The sequence below is a fragment of the Artibeus jamaicensis genome, unplaced genomic scaffold (genome assembly GCF_021234435.1).
Source record: "Artibeus jamaicensis isolate MK-2021 breed Jamaican fruit bat unplaced genomic scaffold, CSHL_Jam_final scaffold_537, whole genome shotgun sequence".
Taxonomy (NCBI): domain Eukaryota; kingdom Metazoa; phylum Chordata; class Mammalia; order Chiroptera; family Phyllostomidae; genus Artibeus; species Artibeus jamaicensis.
Genome location: NW_026522047.1, coordinates 27,439,972 through 27,462,207, shown reverse-complemented (window position 1 = coordinate 27,462,207; position 22,236 = coordinate 27,439,972). Strand labels below are relative to the sequence as shown.

Genomic DNA, 22,236 nt, shown 5'->3' with positions numbered 1-22,236 from the left:
GACTTTTCTCATTAGAAACCATGTGTGTTCCACATGGCGTTTGCCTTCGTGGCTGTGCAGGGACTCGGAACAAGGCTCTTGTCATGTCACGTGACCATAGATGCACACCTGTCCCTGTGCCCCTATTTCTCAGTGTCACTTGTTTTATGAAACGCATCTTCTACCTATGGATACTTCTTCCCTCTTAATAACTGGTTGTCGTCCTTCTATATAAAATGTTAACAATAGCTAGTATCTAGGCAAATTTAATCCTCTCTAACACCCAATGGGAAACCTACATTTATCCTCATTTTCAAGAAGAGGGAAGTTGGGGAAATTGCCTGAGGTCATGTATCTAGTAAATGGTAGAACCAAGCCTCCAACCCACATCTTTCTGATTTTAAGGTCCGTTCGTAACACGGGAATATCCTTGGTAGCGTTGGGTCTGTGGCTGGAAGGTGTTTGTTTTCTTTGTTTTGATAGCACACGTGTAAAGACAGGCTACATCAAGCTGATTGCATTGCAGCCCACAGAGCTTAGGCTAGACTCAGATGGAAATCCTTGGTGTGATAATGTAACTTACTTTTTTCTGTATGGAACAGGCTGTATGGATGAACATCTGGTACCCTGTGTTTTAAAGTAGTGACTCCAAAAGGAAGTGGACTTGATTTAGGGGAATTTGTAATGCCTGCTTTATATAATTAATCCTGTAAAGCATCTTTTTTATTTTCTCTTCCACAATGAAACTCTTTGAATACAAGGCCGGAATTCATATTCAAGTAGCATTTACTTACCCATATTGAGGTTTAAAAGGTAAAAATACTGCAATGATTTCCTTTATCATTTGTTTTATGCTATATTTTTAGTCCTCTGCTAATTGCCTGATCGCATATTTGGAACCAGTTAGAAATTAAAGTTCTTTAAAACTATAGGTTTCAAATTCATAGTTGCTTTTGATCAAAGATATGTGACTACATTTGGGGAGAAAACTGAGGAGAGAATAAAAGAATAGCAGCTTGAATGAGGACATTCTTTTATGTACAGAGTTTTAAAAAATCTTGGATTTTTTTAATGATTGGATACAATCATAAGCAATCATTTGATTGCTGTCCAATCAAATATTGGATAGCAATATTTACAATTACTGTGTAACACTGTTAATATTTTGAGATAGATGTGTTCATTTTTGTTAATTGATTACTCAAATGAATTTTATTTTTTCCTTTAAAATGTTTTAAAATTGTTCGATTATAGTTATCCCCATTTTCCTTCCATTGTTCTCCCCTGCCCTGTTCACTGTCCCTCCCCCCGATCAAATGAATTTTTAAAATTCTGTTAGTAAAACTGAAATTTTTAAATGAATTTCTTCTGCGATGTTGGGTTCAGAAAGCAGGCGGTTAGAAGAGATCTGAACTGTATTTAAAGGTTTTTTTTAATAGTTAAATTCTATTTTCAGAAGTTTGCATCATAGGTAATTTGTAGTTCCCCCCAAATTTTTCTTTCTATAAAAAATGTTCTTTGAATTAAGAAGTAATTTAGATTATTATGGCAATTGTGATAGTTTATTAATCTTAGCCATACATAATTGCTTATCTTCATACATATTAAATATGATCCCTGATGTGTTTAGATCAAGGAATAGATCAAGAAAGGTGATACCTTCCAAGACTCTAATAGCTGCTTAATAGAGGCAGGTAAGACTTGTTTTTTTGAGAGCTATGGCACTATAGATGCTCTAACAGATATGTTCTAAATTTTATAAACTTTTAAAGCCTGCGTTGTAAATTCCTGGGGAGTAAATCCTCAGAATACAGCCTGCAGAGAACTGGAAACCCCCATTCCGCTCATGTGGATGCTGTGTCTCTAACAAGTTTTAAGTGTTCATTAAAAATCTGGGGATCTGTATGTATATTGGAAAAAAAGAAACTTTCAACCTCCAGGGAAGCTCGCTCTTGAATCTGCACACTTCCTGTTCAGGGTGGTCTTGGACGTTCGTGAACCCGGCCTGGAGAGCCTCTGCCGGCCCACCCACACCTGCACGCTCTGCCTCCTGACCATCAAGGCAGCACCTATGGGTGTTGCTGGCATCGTCTCATCTAATCTTCACAGCAGCCGTAGGGCTTGACCATTGGTTTTCTCATGTTTTCCAAGTGGAGTTGATTCTCTGGTTAAGAAACTTTGTCCACAGTTGGAAACTTGCGAGTAGCCGAGCTGTGGCTTGTAGCTCAGCCTGCACGGGAACTCGGTCTCTCCCCCACTGGGCTGGCTGCAAGGTGTGTGGCAATAAACATCTAGTAGTTGCTTCTGTTCTCCTGGCAGTGCTTTTCTCCCTCAGATCACTTGGGAGTGAAGAAATAAATAGGTGAAACGGTAGAGTGTCGGCAGCGAGCCATACCTGCAGTCTTTTTGTCACCTGCCACCTTCTTGCTCCCCACACTTTCTCCAAATAGGCAGCATTTCTGAGGACTGAGGGCACCATTTGCTGAGGGCTGTGGAAAGCACTTAATTTGCATTTAAAATTTTTAATCATATTATTTCAGAAAGGATAGTTAATCACTATATATTTATCCCTTCTGGAAGATGGGAGTGCTTAAGTTCAGTAAAGGGCTCGAGTAACATCAGCAGCGGGTTCTTGGAACTGCAGGGAAGCAGCAGAATGGAAGCGGCTTTGCCTTAGGCTACGTGATGCAAGGGAGAGTGAGTCCCAAGGGCGAATCCCATCAGTGTCACAAGGGAAGGTCATTGACAAAATGACATCATTCAAGGACCTGCTGCTAATGGTGGTTATTTATTTCTAGTGAAGGTGTTTTTTCCCTACTAAACTAATTTTGTGTATTACCACTGTGCGTGTTTTACAGTGGTGGACATATTTTCCTCAGAAAGCCCCAATGACATCATGTTTGTTGGTCCTGCCTATGATGGGAGTTAATTGTGGAGACATTTTATTGTGAGGTGTAAATACTGAATGTGGAATAAGCACTTTGTCTTGATGGTGAATTAGCTGTGGTTACTTATGGATGCTTAGTTTGTTTTTTTGGGGGGGGTAAAATTAGTTGTTTATACTGATAGAATAAAGCAAATAAGAAAGGTTATAGAAGTTCCATAAAAATGTGAGTGAGCCTTTAAATTTTTTCAACTTTTTTGAGACGTAATTGACATATAAAATTGCAAGATATGAAGAGTGTGCACAGTGGTGATTTGGTTGATACCTGCATTGTGATGAAAGGACCAGCCTCTGAGTTAATTCAAACACCTGTCACCTCATATACTTACTGTCTTTTCTGCTGTTGTTTAGAACATTTAATTCCACTCTGGACAACTTCAGATACACACTAAGGTGCTGCCAGCTGCAGGCACCATGCAGTTGCTCAGAGCCTCAGACCTCGGTCACCTGGGAGCTGAGAATCGCTGCCTTTTGCCAGCCTCTCCCTTCTCTCCCAGCACCCCGGCCTCTGACAGTGGCTCTTCCTCTCTCTGTTTCCGAGAGTGTGACTTTCTTCTTTTTGTAATGTTTCGCACAGAAGGGACACTGTACGAAGTAGCACTTATCTTGCTGCCTCTGGCTCATGTCACTTAGCGTGATGCCCTCGGGTTCCTCATGTTGTGTCAGATGACGAGATGCCCTCCTTTCGAAGGCCAGACAACATCCCAGTGCGTCAACACCACACGTGTCCGTGGTCCATCCAGAGCATGGCACTTAGGCTGTTCCCACGCATTGGCTGTTGTGAGTACAGCCATGTAAGTCCCTGTGTTTTACATTCATTCTGTATTGAGGAACATAATTTTGTCTTAAATGCAAAAATAAAAGATTGATTAACAATGATGTTCATACTCCTTAAAGCCCATAGGTTAACTCAAGCCAGTGGCATTAAGTCAATTGAAGGAAATTTGGTGTTAAAAAGTAATATATTTAAGTAATTTGGTGACACAGAAATGAGAGTTACCTCTTTGAGTGCATTGGAAAACATGTATGCACTGACTCGATACATTTTAATTGAGGTCGTCGTTGTGGCAGAGGCTGCGTGCTGTATAGTTTTAGAAGGTGCCCAGGTGGATGTACCGAAAGGTCAAAGGTGGTTTGAAAAACAAGCAGCCGTCACAACAGTGGAAATCACGCCAAGTGTCCAGAGGAGTGTGGAGAAATAGTACACAGATAAGATGACCCAGAGTGGAATAGTGGCTCTGAATGTTGCCGGTTGCTTTTACTAATAGTGTAATTAATATTGTGTTGGTTTGTATCAAGGTATAGAGTCATTTATGCATTGCAAACTGTGTTTTAAGTGATGTGTGTTTCTAAATTGCTGCAAATGAGATGCACTTAATTTTAGCTTCTGAAAAGGTGATTGTTGAAAGGTTGTATCATAGATTTGACAACACCAGGACAGTTGTAAGGTTTCATAAAGTATGCCTTCTGTTATAAGTTTAATAGTTAGATAAGTATAACATGATCACTGTCAGTAATTTTTTCTTTCTCAAGGGGGAGGGAAAAGGAGAGTGGGAGAGAATTTGAATGAATACCAAAAAATGAGAATTCATTGGAATGACTGAGAGGGATGAATATAAATACCTATTTGGGATATGAAAATTCTACTGTAGCATATACATAACCTTGTTTATCATGGAGTCTGATTTTGTGTGTGGGTTGGGGAGGGAGCAGTTTAAAAACTATCTTTGATTTCTTTGCTTTTGGTAATTATTAGATATAAAGTATCTACATGCAGGATTGTTTTGGAAATAAGAGATAAGAGCTGTGGAACTTCCAACACAGAACGTGGTCTAAATTTTAGGTGATCGTTATTGTTTGTGAATAAAATACAGTACAGTGATTCAAATCATGTCTTGAAACAATAGGTGTGAAACCAATATCTTTGTTTGATCATTTTTGTTACTAAGCTGTTGAGACATATCTTTACAAAAATAATAGAGCCCAATATCAAAATAGCAAACTGAATGCCAGACCATAAAAATAAAGGCATCCATTGTATTTTGTGACTCGGTACAGTTTTCATTTTTTTGGTTCATCTTAAGGAAAACAAAGCCCCCAGTCAGTGAAATATTACAAAAAAACACACTTTTGGTATAAAAACAAAATATACTTCTTAGAAAATCTCTAGTATTATATACTCCTGCTTAAAAATCTTGAATATTGGAATAATATTCTACAAACTTAAAAAATAGAAATCTGACACAAAGAGCCTTTTATGTTTCTTGAAGGAATTTTTTTTCCGGGGGAGTTGGGAGTGGGAAACAGTCTGTGGAGTAGGTTTGTTTCGTGTTTTACAGTGGTGGACATTTGACATGAGTCGAATGAAGCCAGCTGTGAGTCATGATATCTGATATTTGATTTCCAGCTGTTTTGTTGAACTATTATTGGCTCTCAAGGTATTTGGATATTAATTAAACGATGACTTACTATAAAAGTCTTGTGTAAAGTAAGGCTGCCTCAAATAGAACATTTAGAATGGGCCGCATGGTACAAAGTTTTCATTCTGGGGCAACTGTTACTTTGAAGTCAGCACAAATGTGGTCTCTCTCTGGGAGCATATGGTCTTTATTGAGTATTGCCTTTATTGACTTGTTCCCACAGATACTTCACATGCATATTAAAGAATACCAGCAATAAAAATGAACATATAATAAGTTCCTTATGAACGATGCCTTAATAAATGTCTAGGCGATCAGAGGAGGGGAGCCCCGGGGAGAGGGGTCCGAACGCGCTTCCCAGAGGATGTGAGCACCGGACGGGACGGTGCGTGCAAGGCGGTGCGTGCAAGGCGGTGCGTGCAAGGCGGTGTGTGCAAGGCGGGAGGAAGTGAGCTGGGGGGCAGAGAAGCCTTGCTGGCGGAGACTGGAGCGAGGAGCCGCGGGAGCAGGCCGGGACCTCAGGGCCAGGCCGCAGCAAGCCCTGGGTGCTTGCGAGACCCACGGCAGTTTTTCACTAGCAGAGAGGACAGCCTAAAAGCTGTTTGGGATGCCTTATTTTGCTTCTGTTTTGCATTAGAGCAGGGAAGAAAACCCTGAAACTATTCATGCTATTGAAAATGGAATGATAAAATAGGGTGGGAGACTAAACAGGATTTTTAAAAAGTGGATTAAATGTATGAATATAAAGAGAAAAGAGCTGCTATCAGCCACAGTGACAAATTGGAGAAGACTCCTAGGATTTTGACTAGAGCACTGGTACCAGTGGTAGAAGAAGAGAAGTCTTTGGGGGGGAAATTTATTGTGAATTTTAGTTATTATTTTAAGTGATGCTTCAGTGGCGTCAAATGGAAACTTGTCAGCTGGTGATTGAACTAGTTTGTAAGAAAAGGCACATGTAACAATAGGCAGAGAATAGATGTGATTTCCAAGTGAAAGGATACTTATGAAGAAGAGTGAGGCTCAAGGTCAGACTTGGGCTACTCGTACCCTGGCACACACCCTGCTGAGGCCAGAGGACCGGGGAGGGAGTGGTCCGCACTGGCCACCTTTCTTGATATTTCATGCTCCCCTTCTTTTGGCTGCTTTATCTTCTTATTGCTTATTACTAGCAAACAGTTTTTATACTTAATCCCACCAGAGGTAATATCTACTAGACTTTAATATCTGCAAGGGCAGGGATTTTTTTTTTTTTTTGGTCTGTTTTTTAATCTAGTGCATCAGGGCAAAGATCAGATTCCAAAAAGTTATACAATAACTGGATAGTTGAGAAAATGGACAAAAGGGGCAAACCTATCATTCCAGAATCTTGGCCAAGGAATACAGCTGTTGCTATAGAGGATTTAGGAAGGGGTCAGGTAAAGCTTTTCTAAGGCAGAAAACTTGTTCACTTCTAAGAAGAGAATTGAAAATGATACAGAGAACACAATGTTAATAGTTTAAACATCTGGGTGTGTGTTATTCACGTGTAAATCTGTACGCTCAAATGACTAATAGAAAAGGCATGCCAAAAGTGATCAAGAACAAAAAGTTCTCAGTCTGTTTTTTTTTTTTTTCCTGTTCTCTAATTTGTGAAACTTTACTTTTTTTTGCTTAGGGTACTAATACTAAAGGCAGCATCAGTTTCTGTTTTGGGGGCAGGTTGTAAAGAGGAGTTTACTGGTCTATGGTTGCGCTGAACCTTCTCCTCAGAGGTTAAGTAGTTTCCTTGGGCGGTACCCGTACACTTGCTGGGACCCTCACTGACACAGTGACGCAGGGGTTGCCGAGGTTGCGTGTGGACCATGTCCATGGCTTCGGGTATTTTCTTTCATGAGTAAAACAGTGCCTTGGTTCCAGGAGAACAGGAGGCATCACAGGTCGCATTTACCCGCCGTATATTCGAGGATTCAATGACACACAGACACAGGCCGTGTGGAGTAGTGGCTTCAGTTCTGTAACTATCTGCTGTTTCATTTTGATTTACTAGTGTTTTCCTACTAAAATGAGGATCAGCTGTAATGAAATGAAGTTTAACATAAATCAGGGCTTATATATCTAGCTAAGTATCATCCTTTAAATTGGTCATGTTTCTAAACACTATAGTTTTTATAAAAACTGTGGTGATATTGCTCCAAAGATTTTATAGACTGTATCTTGGTGTTGTTATCAGAGTTGCTTAGTGAATAGCACAAGGAAGTTAACCTCTTCACTTCCTATAATTGTATATTATTTTTTGAGCCTGATTGGGCTTGAATAACCAACTCATTCACTGGTCTTAGTTCTGGGTGAGTTCTGGATGTGTTTTCACAAGTCAAATCTCCCAGAGTTACCACTAATGGCAATATTCGAAAGAATGTGCTTACAGATATTGTTAAAGCACACAACTTACACATAGATTTAACAGAAATAGCATTGCTGTCCATACGGTGAATGACCCCTGAGTAGAGAGGAAGAGGATTATTTCCTCTGCCTTCCCTTTCTCTTTCGTCTCCCCAAGTTCATCACAGAGTTCACTTCGGGCTTGGACAGTAGACCAGATGCGGGCAGTGGACGGCCAGATGCCACTCGGGTTGAGTATAGCCAAGTTGGGTTTTAGCCCCCGAGGCGGGCAAGTTTGTTTGCACGTTTTGTCAGAAGCCATTGCTTTATATTTTATTATTGAGCCCTAATAAGTTTAAGTAACTCGATAAAAATGCACTTTGGAAATGACACCATTTTCCTGAAAGGAGTTGGTGTTAAATACAGGATCTAATTACATTTCCTTGTGGGTAGTAGAGATTGAATAATGGCTTGCCAAATGGAAGGAAGGTTAGAGATATTTATGGTTTCTGGTATCACTAACTTGCTTATTCTGGAGTTTGAAGGGAGAAGAACAGACGTGGTATGATTTAGAAGTTCTGATATTGGCTCATAGCAGTGGTGGAGTGGCAGAAGGCACTTGTTGAACTTGGGAGCAGGAAACCTTGTCTTCTGATACCTGTGGCCTTGACTTTCTGTCCTGCAGTATAGCTGTTAGTGAGGATGTTTTATCTGTCCTCACACATGGAGTTTCTCTGAGGACCAGAATGGTGTTGTACCGATCTTGTGTCTCCAAGATGACATCGCAGTGCAGAGCGAGTGTTAGGGTGTGGGACTTACCTGTGACCTGTGAGGGAGGGAAGGGGAGACAGCTGAACAGCGTGGACGCTCCCTGTCCCTGGTCCTGTCGACATTCAGGACTCAGCAGAAGTCTTCATTGGTATTAAAAGTAGGAGGCGTGTTTAAGATTCTCTGTTACTTTTCAGATCTTGCCATTCTTTGTTCCTGAAGCTGTCCATTGTTCCAGCGTTGTATTTTGCTTTAAAATCAGAAATAATCTGAGTAAGAAAACAAAACCGAAACACTGAAGTGCTATTCTAAGTATGTTGCCAGGAAATCTCAGCTGCCTGACGCATTTTGGCCAGAGGGTTACTGAGGTCCCCTTCACCCCATGGCGCCCTTTTGTGATAATAAGGGTAGTGCTTTAAAAAAGGGGATACCAGGCCACCTTTCTAAGCACTTCGCCAATCCGGACTCGGAAGTGCTGTTATCTCCATTTATAGTTGAACCAGCTGCTGCAGGGGAGGTTGACTGACTTGTCTTGGACGCAGACCTAGTAAATGGCAGAGCTGGGATTTGAACTCAGGCAGTGTGGTTCCGTTGACTTGTTGTCTAGGCCCAGTGCCCTGGACGGCAAATAATTCGCAGGGGAGGTGCGGGGCAGGGCTCGTGCTGATTATATGCCTGGCCCAAAATATCTCGCCACATTTTTCTGCAAAATTTACATTCTGTGCCAAAGAATTCCTCCAGAAGTTTCCAGTGTTAGAGATTTCCTTAATTAAAAAATGTATCGACACATCTCTTTTGGGAAGCATGAACGATACCCTAGAAGTTTTGAGAATAGAGCTGGACGTAAGAGGTGAATAATTTGGAAATTTACAGTCTTCCCTACCCCCTCCCTCCCGTTCCTGCATTCGTGGTTTGCCCAAGTGGGCGCCCCAGTGTTTTGGATTTCGTCAAATAAGACCACCGACCTCCCTGGCCTCCATTCAGAACTTAGGATACAATTATAATATGGGCAGTTTAAAAAGATTTTCTTTTTCTATTAATGATGAGACAAAACAATGAACTACCATCATCTAGGGTCAACGTAATTTCAAAGAACGACGTAAAAGTAGGAGACAAGCAAACTGGTTTCCATTGCTAAGTTAAGGCTACAATGGGCCGATCAGGCATCGCACCGCCCGGCTCTGGTTTCGTTTTGCTGCATCACTGGTGGACGTTTTCCTGGGGACTGGTCTTTGGAAACCCTTCCCTGTAGGTTTCTTTGAAGTTTGTCCTTTACCAGGAAAAGGACGTTTCGCAACCTTCTTTCCTCCTTCCTACGAAGCTGCCCCGGTTCCAGGTGGCAGCCGCCGATCCACAAACCCCTCTGCCCTTTAGAGCCTGTTTCCGAGGTGACATGTGCTTTAAGCTCTAAACCTGTATTTTAGGGAAACCGGCGTGGGAACCCTCTTCCCACTGGTCCTCCTCATCTCGGCAGCAGCTGGCTTCACAGGATGCTCACTGTCACCATACAAGGGCTCTTTGCATTCTGGGTTTCTGGAGAGTCTTGGTAATGGTGCTGGGGTGCTGTGTGTGTGTGTTGATGTCAAAGTACTGCAGTTATGAAGGGTGAGGTGTTTGTGGATATTATGGCCTGCAGCACATGAATCTCATGTTCACGTGCACTCACTGAAGCTGACCTGCATGCACCGTGCATTCTGTACAGTTCTGGGAGGCAGGCACAGTTACAGTGGGTCAGTGAAAGGGATTCCGATTTAGCTTCAAAGGATCGAAAGGTGGACTGGTTCAGCAGCTATGACCTGCTATTCTTCCCAGTGGAGCATCGATTAGAATTATATATATATCTTCTGATTCTTCTCTACAATCTAATAATGCATGTTTTCTATCACTGCCCACCTCCCCCAAGTATTTATCTGTTTGGATGGTTACACTTCCTTTCTTGTCTTCCACCTCATCTTTTATGGACAGATCTGAATGAGATAAATTTTGAACCGTTTCTTTAGCATTTACTTTTCTGCTTTAGCATTTAGCATTTTTGACAAAGTTGGAAAGCTTTAATTATTCATGGTAGAATATTTTTATTTGCTTCATCCTCTTGAGAAGTAGAAAAGTTTGAGAATAAGTAGTACCATTGGTGGTGGAATCTTTGGTAAAACATTCAAGATGGGAAAAACAGATGTCATATTATTTTTGTCTTTGGTCCTAGAAAAATGACAACAATGAAGTGTTCTCTATTTAAAACCTGCTTCTATTCAGAACCACTTCCTCTTTACCAAGAGGCAAGAAGGAGCCTGTGTCCCCAGTAACCTGCTCAGCTGTGCCTCTGTGAGGTTAGGATGGTGAACTCCACCCCCCGGAGGAGTATGGGCATTTGAGCAGTGAATGGCCCAACATAAGAACTGTTAATGGAGCCTCTGAAATCCGGTTGGTGTTTGAAAGTTGAGACACCTTGAGAGTGTATCTGTGTAGACTTGGGGTCTCTTGTAAAGACTGAGTTTGGGGGAGTGTTTGGCACGCTCTCTACCCATCCCAACTCACCAAGACTTGTGCCGACCCGGCTTACCCAGAGCCAGACCGGCTGTGGGAAATGAGTTGAACACCAAGCCAAAGGGAGGGAGTATGTTTGGCTATTTTTTTTTATATTGAAATGAAAGAAAGTTCAAGAATCATTTTATTAGGGCAGTGTGTGTGTATGTTTTTAGTCAAATGTTTAAATGTTAACTTAAAATGTACTCACTCCCTGCCTGCCTAGTTTATTATTAGAAAGGAAAAACAAGGCTAGCGTTAAATTTACTGCAAATAATTTTGTAGTGCGTTAATCTTTACATGTGAAATGAAAATTTTGACTACGGGTTTTCTAATCTAAGAGATTATAAACCACTGACTCTATCATGAAGACATTTTGTTCTTGCTTCCTAAGAGATGTGAATTGTGGGAAGCTGTCTGTAGGCTTGGTGATAATGCATTGTTCTGAAGGGGAAATCCTTACCCAGACTCTCAAAAACAGGAATTGTGGACTGATTCAGACACTTGATATTTTTTTTTCTTATTTGTGCGCAGGGTCAGTTTTTAGTTACAACTAAAGTGTTGATTTTTCTGAGACATTTTGATCTCCGCAAGTGAAGTGCATCTGCTTAGGTGGTTGTTTTCCCCAGGATGCAGGGCGGAGGACGATATTCTGAGTTGCTAAATGGAACGCTGCTCGCTCAGTATTCGGAAGAACTGCCTTGTAAGGTTTTCCTCGCCGCACTCATTTAACTCCTGCGTTTTCTTCTGTAAGAGAGAAACTCGTTGAGAGAGCATGACACGCAGCACCTCCCCTCTCCTTTAGACTTTACGCAGTCCTTTGCTTTCGACCTTCTTCAGTTCACCTCCCCTGAACCAGGATTCCTGCAGGGGCCACGGGTTTAACTCCGAAGTCCACATTGTAATTTTTGTGGTTAATTTAAGGGGTAATTACTTCATAATTACTTTTGTACCAGTTCAAAACTCCCCTTTGAAAAAAGGTATAAAGAATGCCTTTTTAAAAGTATTTTTTAAAGATTTTATTTATTTATCTTTAGAGGGGAAGGGAAGGAGAGAGAGAGAGAAATATCAATGTATGGTTGCCTCTCGTTCCCTGCTGGAAATTGGCCTGCAACCCAGGCACGTGCCCTGACTGGGAATTGAACCACGATCCTTTGGTTCACAGGTCCATGGTCAATCCACTGAGCTACACCAGCCAGGGCTAGAATGCCTTTTTTTGTTTAGTGGCAAACTCCGGAGGAGATTTTAGACAACCAGAATAGCTCAAATCTGTGCCTTTTCCTTCTGGAATTCCATATCTCTGTCTCGTAACGCTCACGTGCCCGAGGCTGAAGAAGCATGTCCAGGCTGTGTTACAGAGGACAAGTAACGCAGTCACCAGGTTGTCTGTGAATTTGAATGAAATCACAACTCTTCTTCCCCTTCCGGTGTAGATTAGTAAGCTCAGAAACTGCTGCCCTATGACTGAGGACTGAAATTACATACTTGAGAATTTTAGTGAAAATCATACACTCCACCATCGCTTTGTTTTTACCCGACCTTTTCCTGAAGTTGTGCCATGGCTCTCTGGGGCCTGAGGGACTCGGTGGGCACAAAACCTCGGCAGTGTAGTGATTGGATGTTTTTCTGTGCTGTGATGTTTTCCCAAGACATGTTCGGTGTGGAGGCTCATTTAAAATAAGGTTTTTCCCTGCCAGGGACCATAGAAATGAAATGATTGTAATGGAGGTGCTGATAAGACTTGTCTGCTTTCTTGTGCCCTTTCTCATTAGGGATGTGAGGAGAAAGGACTCATCATATTCCCTGAGATGATCGGAAAGAACACTTTTGAAGACCCAGATCTCTTAAGCCTGTTCACTGGAAACGTACCTGGGAGAGCCCGAGACTGGAATTTGCTAGGGCTACAAAAGGACTGTTGGTCTGGTCTGCCCCCTTGTGGCCCTTTACAAAATTGTCTCACTCTCTGCAGGTACGGGTTTCTTTGCACAGCTCCGAACACCAAGACGGGAAGCAGATTTCCTCCCTTCCTTTTTTTCGCTGTTATTCTTGGGAGGTTTCATTTGTGCATGCCACCGGCCTGCAGAAATGCTGCCCTTTTCTCTTTCAGCATCCAGCACATTCCATGTCTGTTGCTAGATGCAGAGATTAGAATGAGGTGTAAAAGAAAACAGAGTAACTTTGCTCAGATTGTTTATTCTCTGGCGGAGGATGGAAAATGTAAACCCCCGCGTGTAAAGGGACCACATGGAGCACAGGGAAGGGGCAAATGGTGGACAGGCGGTGAGAACTTCTTGGCTCGGAAGGGAAGCCATCACTGCCAGTGGAGACTTGGAGGAGGGCCTTTCTTCGCCAGGGGAGAGTGTTTCGAAGGACTTTTCGTTAGCCTGGGCCCAAAGATTGCTGGCCATTTGTCTGAAAGGATGCAAGGGATTGTTGGTGTTTGGGTTTTGTTCGGAAGCCCACCTGCATAGAAAAAACTTGGATGGATAAAGCAGACAATTTAGGGGCTCTTCATTGTTTTATATAAGTAATTCATTCCAGTATTTCTTGGATAGAGATACTCACACATGAGAATTGTTTGTAAAAATTCTCATGTATGTAACTGTCAGGAATATTTTAAGTTTATACTCTTGGTATTACTGTGCTCTGGTACTCAGATCTCACAGATAATGAGATCAGCTACCATTTTCCGACGGTCTGTATGGGCGACATGTTGTTACGAAACTCGGTATCACTTTAGCCACAGGGCCCAGCCGGGTACCCCGTTCGCCGTGATTTGCAAACACAGCCTCTGGAAGGAAACCAGGCTCACACAGCTCGGCAGTGCAGGGCATGAGGATGTCAGCTGTGCTCCGTTTGACCCCAAAGCTCGTATTGTTTCCATTTTCCTTCTTGGGATAGTTGTTTTGCATGTTGTAGTGTGGAAAAATCGGGATGTCCCAAATAGAACATACAAGTGTAACTGCAACAGACATGAGGTGCAGGCTTCCGCCTCCCTGCCTCCTCCCCCCATTGGCTGGAGGCATGAGTGGGCCTTGGCTATTCTAGCCTTTAACCTCCTTTTTAATAATGTTCAAGATGTAACTCTCTTAATTTTTTGCTAGTGATCTTTGGCCAAGACAGATGAGTATTACAATTATTTTGTCTCTGCAAGAGAGTGAAGTTGGCGTCAGTATAGTTCCTGCTCCTGAGACCGCTGTTACTTAAGATAATTCTTTCTCTTCCTCCTTGTGCTTAACCACAAACGCACCTGCCACTGAGGTCTCCTCCGTACAGCTGCGAATTGTAGCCCAGTCTCAGCCTTATTTTCTTTGATGATGATTCCAATACAGTCTTTTTCAAGGAATCCATATATTTTAAAAAATTTACCGTATAACCTGAACATTATATACCTTTGACCACCATACTTTGGACTATAGTTTAAATACATAACTTCGCGCGTGTGAAACAAAACTCATTCCAAAGGAAAAAGGCGGCGGTGTTGTTGTTCCTCACAGGCCCCTGCGTTGTTCACGGAGACCACGAGACGCAGGGGGTGCAGCGGAGGGGGTGCAGCGTCGCTGGAGGCGGCGGAGGAGGCGGAGGAGGGGCGCGTCTCCTCTCGCTCTCCCGTGGCTCCCCCAGCACGTGGAGCACGTTGGTATCGGAACCCCGCTAGCTGATGAACAAGTGAAATTAAAAGCTGGTTTTAAGTGAGGTCTGAGTTTGGTGTGAGGCCTATGGCATTCCGAATGAGTCTCCGAGGAGACGTTAGGGAAAGAGCCTGCGGCGCAGAGAACTTTCACTCCGACTTCTTTCCTATTACACTGGGTGGAGTTTACAGACTCTGGGCAAGAGGTTTAATTAGGTTGTGAGCAGTCCGTCTCCCAAATAACACAGGGGGCATGCTGTTGGACTTTAACACATAGTTTACGTTTGGGACCCTCCAAAATTCTTTTTCATGGAAGACTGCATTTTAACTAGGCTATCTGTCAGATCTTTGTCTGCGGGCTGCATTGTCTTCGATAACTTTAATCTGCTTTCAAATAGCATCTGTTTTTGAAAAAAAGGATGTCCTTCCCAGGGCAGCAGGAAAGGCTTATTGTTCTAAAAAAAAACCACTACTTCCCGATGAGAGCACTGTGTTCCTGTGTGTATTCAAGGCTAGAGAGTTATTTGGGGAAAAAATAGCTCACGTTTTTTTAGGGTTATTTAAAACAGTAATAGTCGTGTGAATTTTACTTGTGTTGGGAGGTATAGTTGGGGAGGTTGAGTATCCTAGTTTTTTGACAGAAGTGGACACTGGACACTTTGGATGATTTAACTGTCTGCTGGTTTTTCTTTTTTCTATGGCCAAGGTTGTTGGAACATAACTTCAGTCTGCAAATATCTCTTGTTTGTGTAGAGAAAAAAAATTGGGATCCAAGAAAATAATTCCCCGAAGGCCGTACATGTCTCTGTTCATCTTAAAACTCTTTCTGTTTTACCTGGTTTTCACCGAAGTTGACAGATTGCAGGTTGGTTTGAAGAGCGAGACTTTCTCAGCACCTCACCCTTTTGCCTCTTTGTTTCCTTGCAGCACCAAGGCAATTCCACGCCAACTCATAGGTTGTGTTAATAAAGGCCAACCCTTAAGGGGAAAGGAAGGTTGAGACAGCTGAGTGAATAGGGAAGAGGGGCAGTTGAAGGGCGACTCCTAGGGGCAGGGTGGGGTGGTGGTAGTTCCCAGGCAGAGTGGGGTGCTTTGCTTGGGTACACGGCCGATCTGTCTCGTCTCTCTTGGTTGTGCTGCCTGAGATCTCATGCCACTCAGAAGTTTGTTTGGACTATAGACACTCAAACGCTGATGGGCGTTTCCTCTGTGGAAGGTTCATGGGCCCCCACCCTTCACTCACGCCTGCATTTGTGCTCAGACTGCCTTCCTGTCATTTTTAGACCAGGGCGTGTGCCCCCAAATGAGGTCTGTGGTACTGTGAGGCTGCTGGACACCTGGGGAGAGGGCAGAAAAATTGATAAGAAAATAAAAAATGCCGTATTTGCTTATTTCAAAAATTGCCCAGTCTACCTTGCCCCTAGTGAAGGAGGAGAAACCAAGTCTCCTTTCTTGCTTGCATTGTTATTTCCCTCCCTTGCAGCCCCCAGGCTTGGCCCACCTAGGATTTGGCCGAGGGGGCTTTAGCACAGGCCCCTCCTGCCCTCAGTTTGCATTCCACTTGTTCACCTCCAGTCAAAGTTCTGCCCATCCTGGGAGCCTGAGAGCACAGGTTCCCTGGTGCCTCTTCCATAGCTGCCCCTCTTTCCCCAGTCTGTGAAGGTTGCGTGCCTCTGTGCACAGTGAGACGTTACGTTTAATTACTTGTTCCGTGCCATTTAGACACCGGTTTCTTACCATAAGAGATGTCAAGTCGGATTAGACAGACTATCTGTAAAGTCGTCTGCTTCAGGCTAAACGATACTGCCTTCCATGTACCAGATTCACGTGGAATAATGTTGTCTGCTCCCCTAGGCCGTAAGCTCTTTGTGTCATAGACCATCTAAAACGGTTTTCTTTTGAGGGGACTTATTCTAAGCGTAAACAGTGGACGTAATTGTTGAATTCCTTAAAGAAGCTTGTAGTCCAGTTAAGTATCTAAGATACGCACAGGAAACAGTGGCACAGGATTACTGGTTGTGTATTTGCTTGAGTGGCCGAATTTAAACTTATATTCCCCTCCACCCCAACAATCACTCCCGCTGCAACATGGTTATTTGAGGTGGGAAAGTTTGATTTATGCAGCTACAGACACATAGGTGGAAAAAACCCTCCTTTTTAAATTTGGTCGTGCGGTCCTGACAAAATGCAGTCTCTTTCCTTCCCACTCAGCTGTACAGCGCAGGCTTCCCGACCTCCTGTCCGTGACTCGTAGGTGATACCACACCATTATTCTCCACGTTCTAATGAACTAATACGCCATCTTGCTTACTGTGCAAGTTGTAATTATACGTATCTTTGAAGATAAAGATATAATGGTGGTAGTTACTGTTCACAGGTATATGCTGTCTAATTATGCAAATTATACAAAGTTAAGTCGACACAGGAAATACTGACACATGTAGCCAACCGGTGTGACCCTTGTGCAAGTATGAAACCTCATAATGTTAAGAAACAAGTAGTCAAAGTGCCCTTTGATCAAGGGACATGCTTTTTTACTTTGATTTTGCTTGGTTTGTCTGAGGAAGGAACTTATTTCAAGGTCTGTTGTCTCTCTTTTTTTTTTTATATATTAAATTTTATTTAGTTACTTTTCAAGTACATTTTTTTTTATCTATTTCTCCCATCCCACCCCACCCCTCTGTTGTCTCTTAAGGATTAATGCCGTTCTTTTCCTCCTCTTGGTTCTGAGCTTCCAAATTCTTGTTTCCCTCATGTTCTTCGACTTCTCTCTTCTCCAGTCTTTAAAACCCATACTTCTTTCTACTAATTTCCCAAATGTGCTTTTTTTTCCGTAGTGTAAATTTGTTTGCCTGATGAGTGTTAAATGAATATGAATAGACTTGTCTATTTGCTTAGATAAGAGAATTGTCAGTCTCAGGCAGGTTACTGTGGATGATGGGTGCTTAAGGGGAAAAAAAGATATGACTTTAATATTTGATTCAGAATATAAGCTCTTCAGAAATGGGAGTCTTTCTGTACTATTTAATGCCTGCAAGTAAGTCAATACTTATATAATATAATAGAATGTGAACTTCAGAATTATGCAGAAGAACATTTTATTATAAGCATTAAAGAAAACTCCTCATTGACTAGGATATTTTTATTGGCTCCCCCAGATGCAAATAAGATATTATGATTGGCATCTGATTGCTTCTAAAGAACATGAACTTTGTTAACTAGATAGTGGGAAAGGTTTTACTTTAGTCTTTTTTTAAATTTTGTACTGAATTTATAGCGTCTAGTTTGAAATTTCAGTCTTTAAATGGTTATTAAAACACTCATGGGAAATAACAGTACAGATGAATAAAATTAATTTATTTGGAAGCTGACCACCGAAGGGGGAAACTCTTAATCTTTAATATTAACACATGTTAAATTGGGACAATTTAGAATTATAAGTGAGGTGTTTTCTCCCATAGCAGCAGATTCTAATATTGTTTTAAAAATATTTTTTATTACAAAAAAATACTTTAGGTCAAAATTCTTCACAATATCCTCTTTTTTTTTAAAGTTTCAAAATCTTGCTCTGGCTGGTGTAGCTCAGTTGGTTGGAGCATCTTCCTATGATGGAAGGGTTACGGGTTCGATTCCCAGTCAGGGTGCGTACCTAGGTTTACGGGTTCAGTCTCAGGTCAGGGTGCATACGATTCTGGGTCCAGGTGTGTCAGGAGGTAACTAGTTGATGCTTCTCTCTCTCCCTTTCTGTCTCTCTAGAAAGCAATGAAATAATGTCCTTGGGTGAAGATTAAAAAAGAAAGTTTAGAATTCTTCATCTAATTACTCTATGAATCATTGGCCCTATCTATCCTCAAAATATACGAACTAAAATAGCACATGGAGTTTGAATTATCTTGAAAGATACTCCTGAGGCTGCAGACATTTTTCTTAATTAAAAGAGAGGATTAAGTTTCACCCTGTAGAGGTTGTGGCTAATCTGAGAGATGCAAACAAACTCTTTTCTTAAATACTGTTACATGTATCAGGTGCATAGGTTCAAGGCTATGACTAGCTTAAACATTATGGCTTTACATTAGTCAAGTACAAACCCGATATATGTACCAGTGTTTAAGAAAAGAGTTTGTATCTCTCTTAAGCAAAGTATTGCAAAACTGGTACACTGAAAAGTACAAAATATTGTTGAAAGAAATTAAAGACCTAAGTATTGGAAAAATATCCCATGCCATATGAATTGAGAGACTTCAAGTTAAAATGGCTCTACTACCATCATTGATCTATAGATTCAGTGCAATCCTTATTAAAATCCCGCTAGCCTTTTTTCAGAGATTGATAAGCTGATTCCAAAATTCATATGGAAATTCAAGGCACTCCAAAGAGCCAAAACAATCTTGAAAAACTAAATACACACTCATATTCCTAAAGGGTAAACTGGGTAACCCTACAAATGTACTGGAGTCTTAAAATTCCTTACTGGCATGTCATGTAAATGTTTAAATGGGATTTTGAATTTTTACCAGTTCTGAACTTTGAGTAACTGAATCCTTATTCTGTGTATTGCAATATGATCTAGAAAAACAAACCATGTCTTTATTTTTTTTTAAAGAAAACATTTAAGCTTCAATATTTATATATATAAGAAATATCATGGTGAGAATAGAAAAAAGTAGATTAAATTCAGGCTAATTTTTAAGTATAGTCATGGAATAACATACATTAATTTTATATTGTCTAAGAGTTTAATCACAATATTAGCAAATATATATGTGTTATGTTAAAATTTTGCTTTTGGCACTTAAAATTGCCAAAATTTAGAAATACAATTTAGAAATTTTATTTAGAAATAGATAAATAAATCTACTTATGAGGGATTTATTTTCATAAGTTTTTTGCCAATTTATATTTTCATAGCTTTTGTCTATATCCCAAAGGCAGTTGTATGGATAGCATGTGGGCAGTTTAGTTTTTCTCTTAATCATGCTTATTTTTAATGCCTAAGAAAACTTCTATTTAAAAAACAAAACAAAACCTGTCTTTAACTTGGTGTGCAAATTGTAAATATAGTGACTTAGTTTAGAAGCTTCTTTTCCTGACAAGTCTGATGATTCCAATCTTTTTTTTCAAACAGGATCTGGAAATAGTGTATTCCTATTTACATGGTATGGAAGCCTTATCAAACCTGAGAGAACATCAACTTCGGTGAGTCGTTTTAAGAGTAATGATAATAAGATGCTAGAATTTTGTACCATTGTTTATTATAGTTAAGAAGTAGGATTAAAGATAACTTATGAAAACCCTGCCTCATTGAGCCCCTATTTTGGCTTTGTAGATTCTATAAAATTGAGTTCATTTTATGAATATAATTTTTTTTATATTTATGTCATAGTGATATCCTGTCTCCCTCCATCCTTCTTCCCGCGCCCCGTCCCCTAAAGTAATAAACACCACTTGGTGAATCTGCCAGAGGGAGCATTCATTATTTGCCATCTTGGCAAATAAAAGCCTACATCTCAGCACTGAGATACACAAGAAACCAGAACGTTTCAATTGCTCAAGGACTGAATAGGTCCATTATCTCACTATGTGATTTAGGTCTTTGTAGTATTATTGCATTAAATTGGGAAACTCAGCTTGTACCGTAGCTGTTTCTATATGTGGTCCACTTCTTACCGCTTCTGGTGTATCACTTACATTGTATAGCGGCAACCTTACTGATGGTTCTCTGACTTCGTACTAAACGATTAAAAATGTGCAGTCCAGTGATTTTTTTTTTTTACTTTAACTGGAACAGAAAATAGAGGGCCCTGGGAAGATGGGTTACATAAACCAAGGAGACCGAGTGGGAAGGTTTTGTTTCCTCCAGCCCCAGCTAGTTGTGAAACCAGCAGTTTTTAATTATGAAAGGATAACTTTTTTCTATATATTTCCCCTTTACTCTTTAAACACTAATTAATTTGTGAGCATGTCAATTTCATATTTAGTTGTTAATTGAAAAAAGTGTCAAGAGGATTGAGTACTTCTAAAATTAAATTTTTAATGAAAATCATTTAAATTAAAGTAGATTGCAAGTTAAGTGTTTAAAAATTCAGTCAAGTTTTATTAGAAAGGGCAAAGCCAATGGGAATTTATAAGATGGCTGGAATTAAAGCAAGAATAATTTTAAAGTGTACAACTTTCATTTTATTTTTTTGATACTAATTTAAAGAAAAAATTTTGCACCAACTGTTTATTTAATCAAAGGTAGTTAATCTTCCTAGGCAAGTAAATTAATTACTATGCAAATATAAATATTTGTTCTTGGTGCATATAAAGGCATATGGATAATATTTAGATGTATGATTATATAATTATGTACAGTATATATGATTATAAAATTATTTAGACAATAGGAATTCTATGAAATAGTAAAAGAAAAATCTTAATATTTCTAATGAAAATGTTTAAAATTATAAAAGCAGAGATGGTAACACTGTGAAGTTCCATCCACCTCTTAGCCAGCTTTAGGACTATCATATTTCTGCCTTTCAAAGGTAAATTTTGATTAGAAATAACTGATTAATTAAAGGGTATAGTTTAGTCTATACCTTAGAAAGGTTTTAGAGTTGTTGTTGGCACGAATTTACATGGAGGAGCCTTTAAGATGTTTATCTTATTCTGCTTGTGTTAAAAAGTGATTTGTTTCTCATATTTTTGGAAGACATCAGCTGAAACTATCTTAAGTTCACTTTCAGAGCAAAAGCAGAACACCCAAGTGAATAACAATAAAAGAAGAGCCACAGATGAACTTGATGATTTGGATAATCTGCTTCATAATAATGGCCATGTCTGAGAAAAACATATCATGTTTAGATACATTTTCTTTGAATTTTTAAAATAAAAGTTTTACCCCTAGGATTAAAGAGAGAGCAATTTAGACTTCTACACAATGCAGTTGTCTAATTTAGGGGGAAAAAGCAGCTCTTAATCAAGACTCTTGGTCTGTTTATTCAGTAATAAGCTGTAGAACATTAGTCTTCCACTGTGAGTGGGAAGAGGCTGGTATTTGAAAGTGTCCGCGGCGTGCGTGGCCCATTCCTGTGGCCCATTCGTACGTCGGCGATGCTGTGATTCTGAGCGGCTGATTGACTGTGTTACTTACTGTACAATCCTGCACTATGCAACATGGAGGTTTTCAAATCTTCATTTTAAAATCGATATATTTTTCAACACAAATTTATTTTGTTAATGTTGACTTCCTTAATCCATTCCGATCAGAAGCAACATGTTGGCTGAAAGGGAAGAGGGTGCTATATAGTTAGGAGTTGAGGCCAAAATCGGTAAAAAAACTCTGAATGCCTGGGGCCGGTCAGAGTTGGAACCGGGAGCCTGCTGAACTGTGTGTAGCTGTCCTTCAGCCTTATGGGTGAGTGTGACTGTGTTCTGTGGGTACTTCTAGATGTCACACCACAACGTCATTATGTTGCTGTATTCTTTAGGGATTCAGAAAAGATCGATGTGCTTTTGATAAAATGTTCCCTAACCATGTTTTGGGATTAAAAACCTTTTGGTACATTTTTCCTTTATTAGAACATTGTCATAGAGAAGATTTTATCTTTTTTTTTTTTTTTTTTGATGGC

At 40.5% G+C, this 22,236-nt stretch overlaps 1 protein-coding gene across 7 annotated transcripts in view; it reads left to right on the top strand.

Moving 5' to 3' along the window:
* The window catches only part of RAPGEF2 (Rap guanine nucleotide exchange factor 2), a 220,172-nt gene that overhangs the window by 48,704 nt on the left and 149,232 nt on the right, over positions 1-22,236 (top strand). For all 7 annotated transcript variants that reach the window (XM_037125696.2, XM_037125694.2, XM_037125695.2 and 4 more), the window contains exon 2: positions 19,749-19,819. In XM_037125696.2, the coding sequence (XP_036981591.2) occupies positions 19,749-19,819 (71 nt within the window). The remainder of the gene's footprint in view (positions 1-19,748; positions 19,820-22,236) is intronic.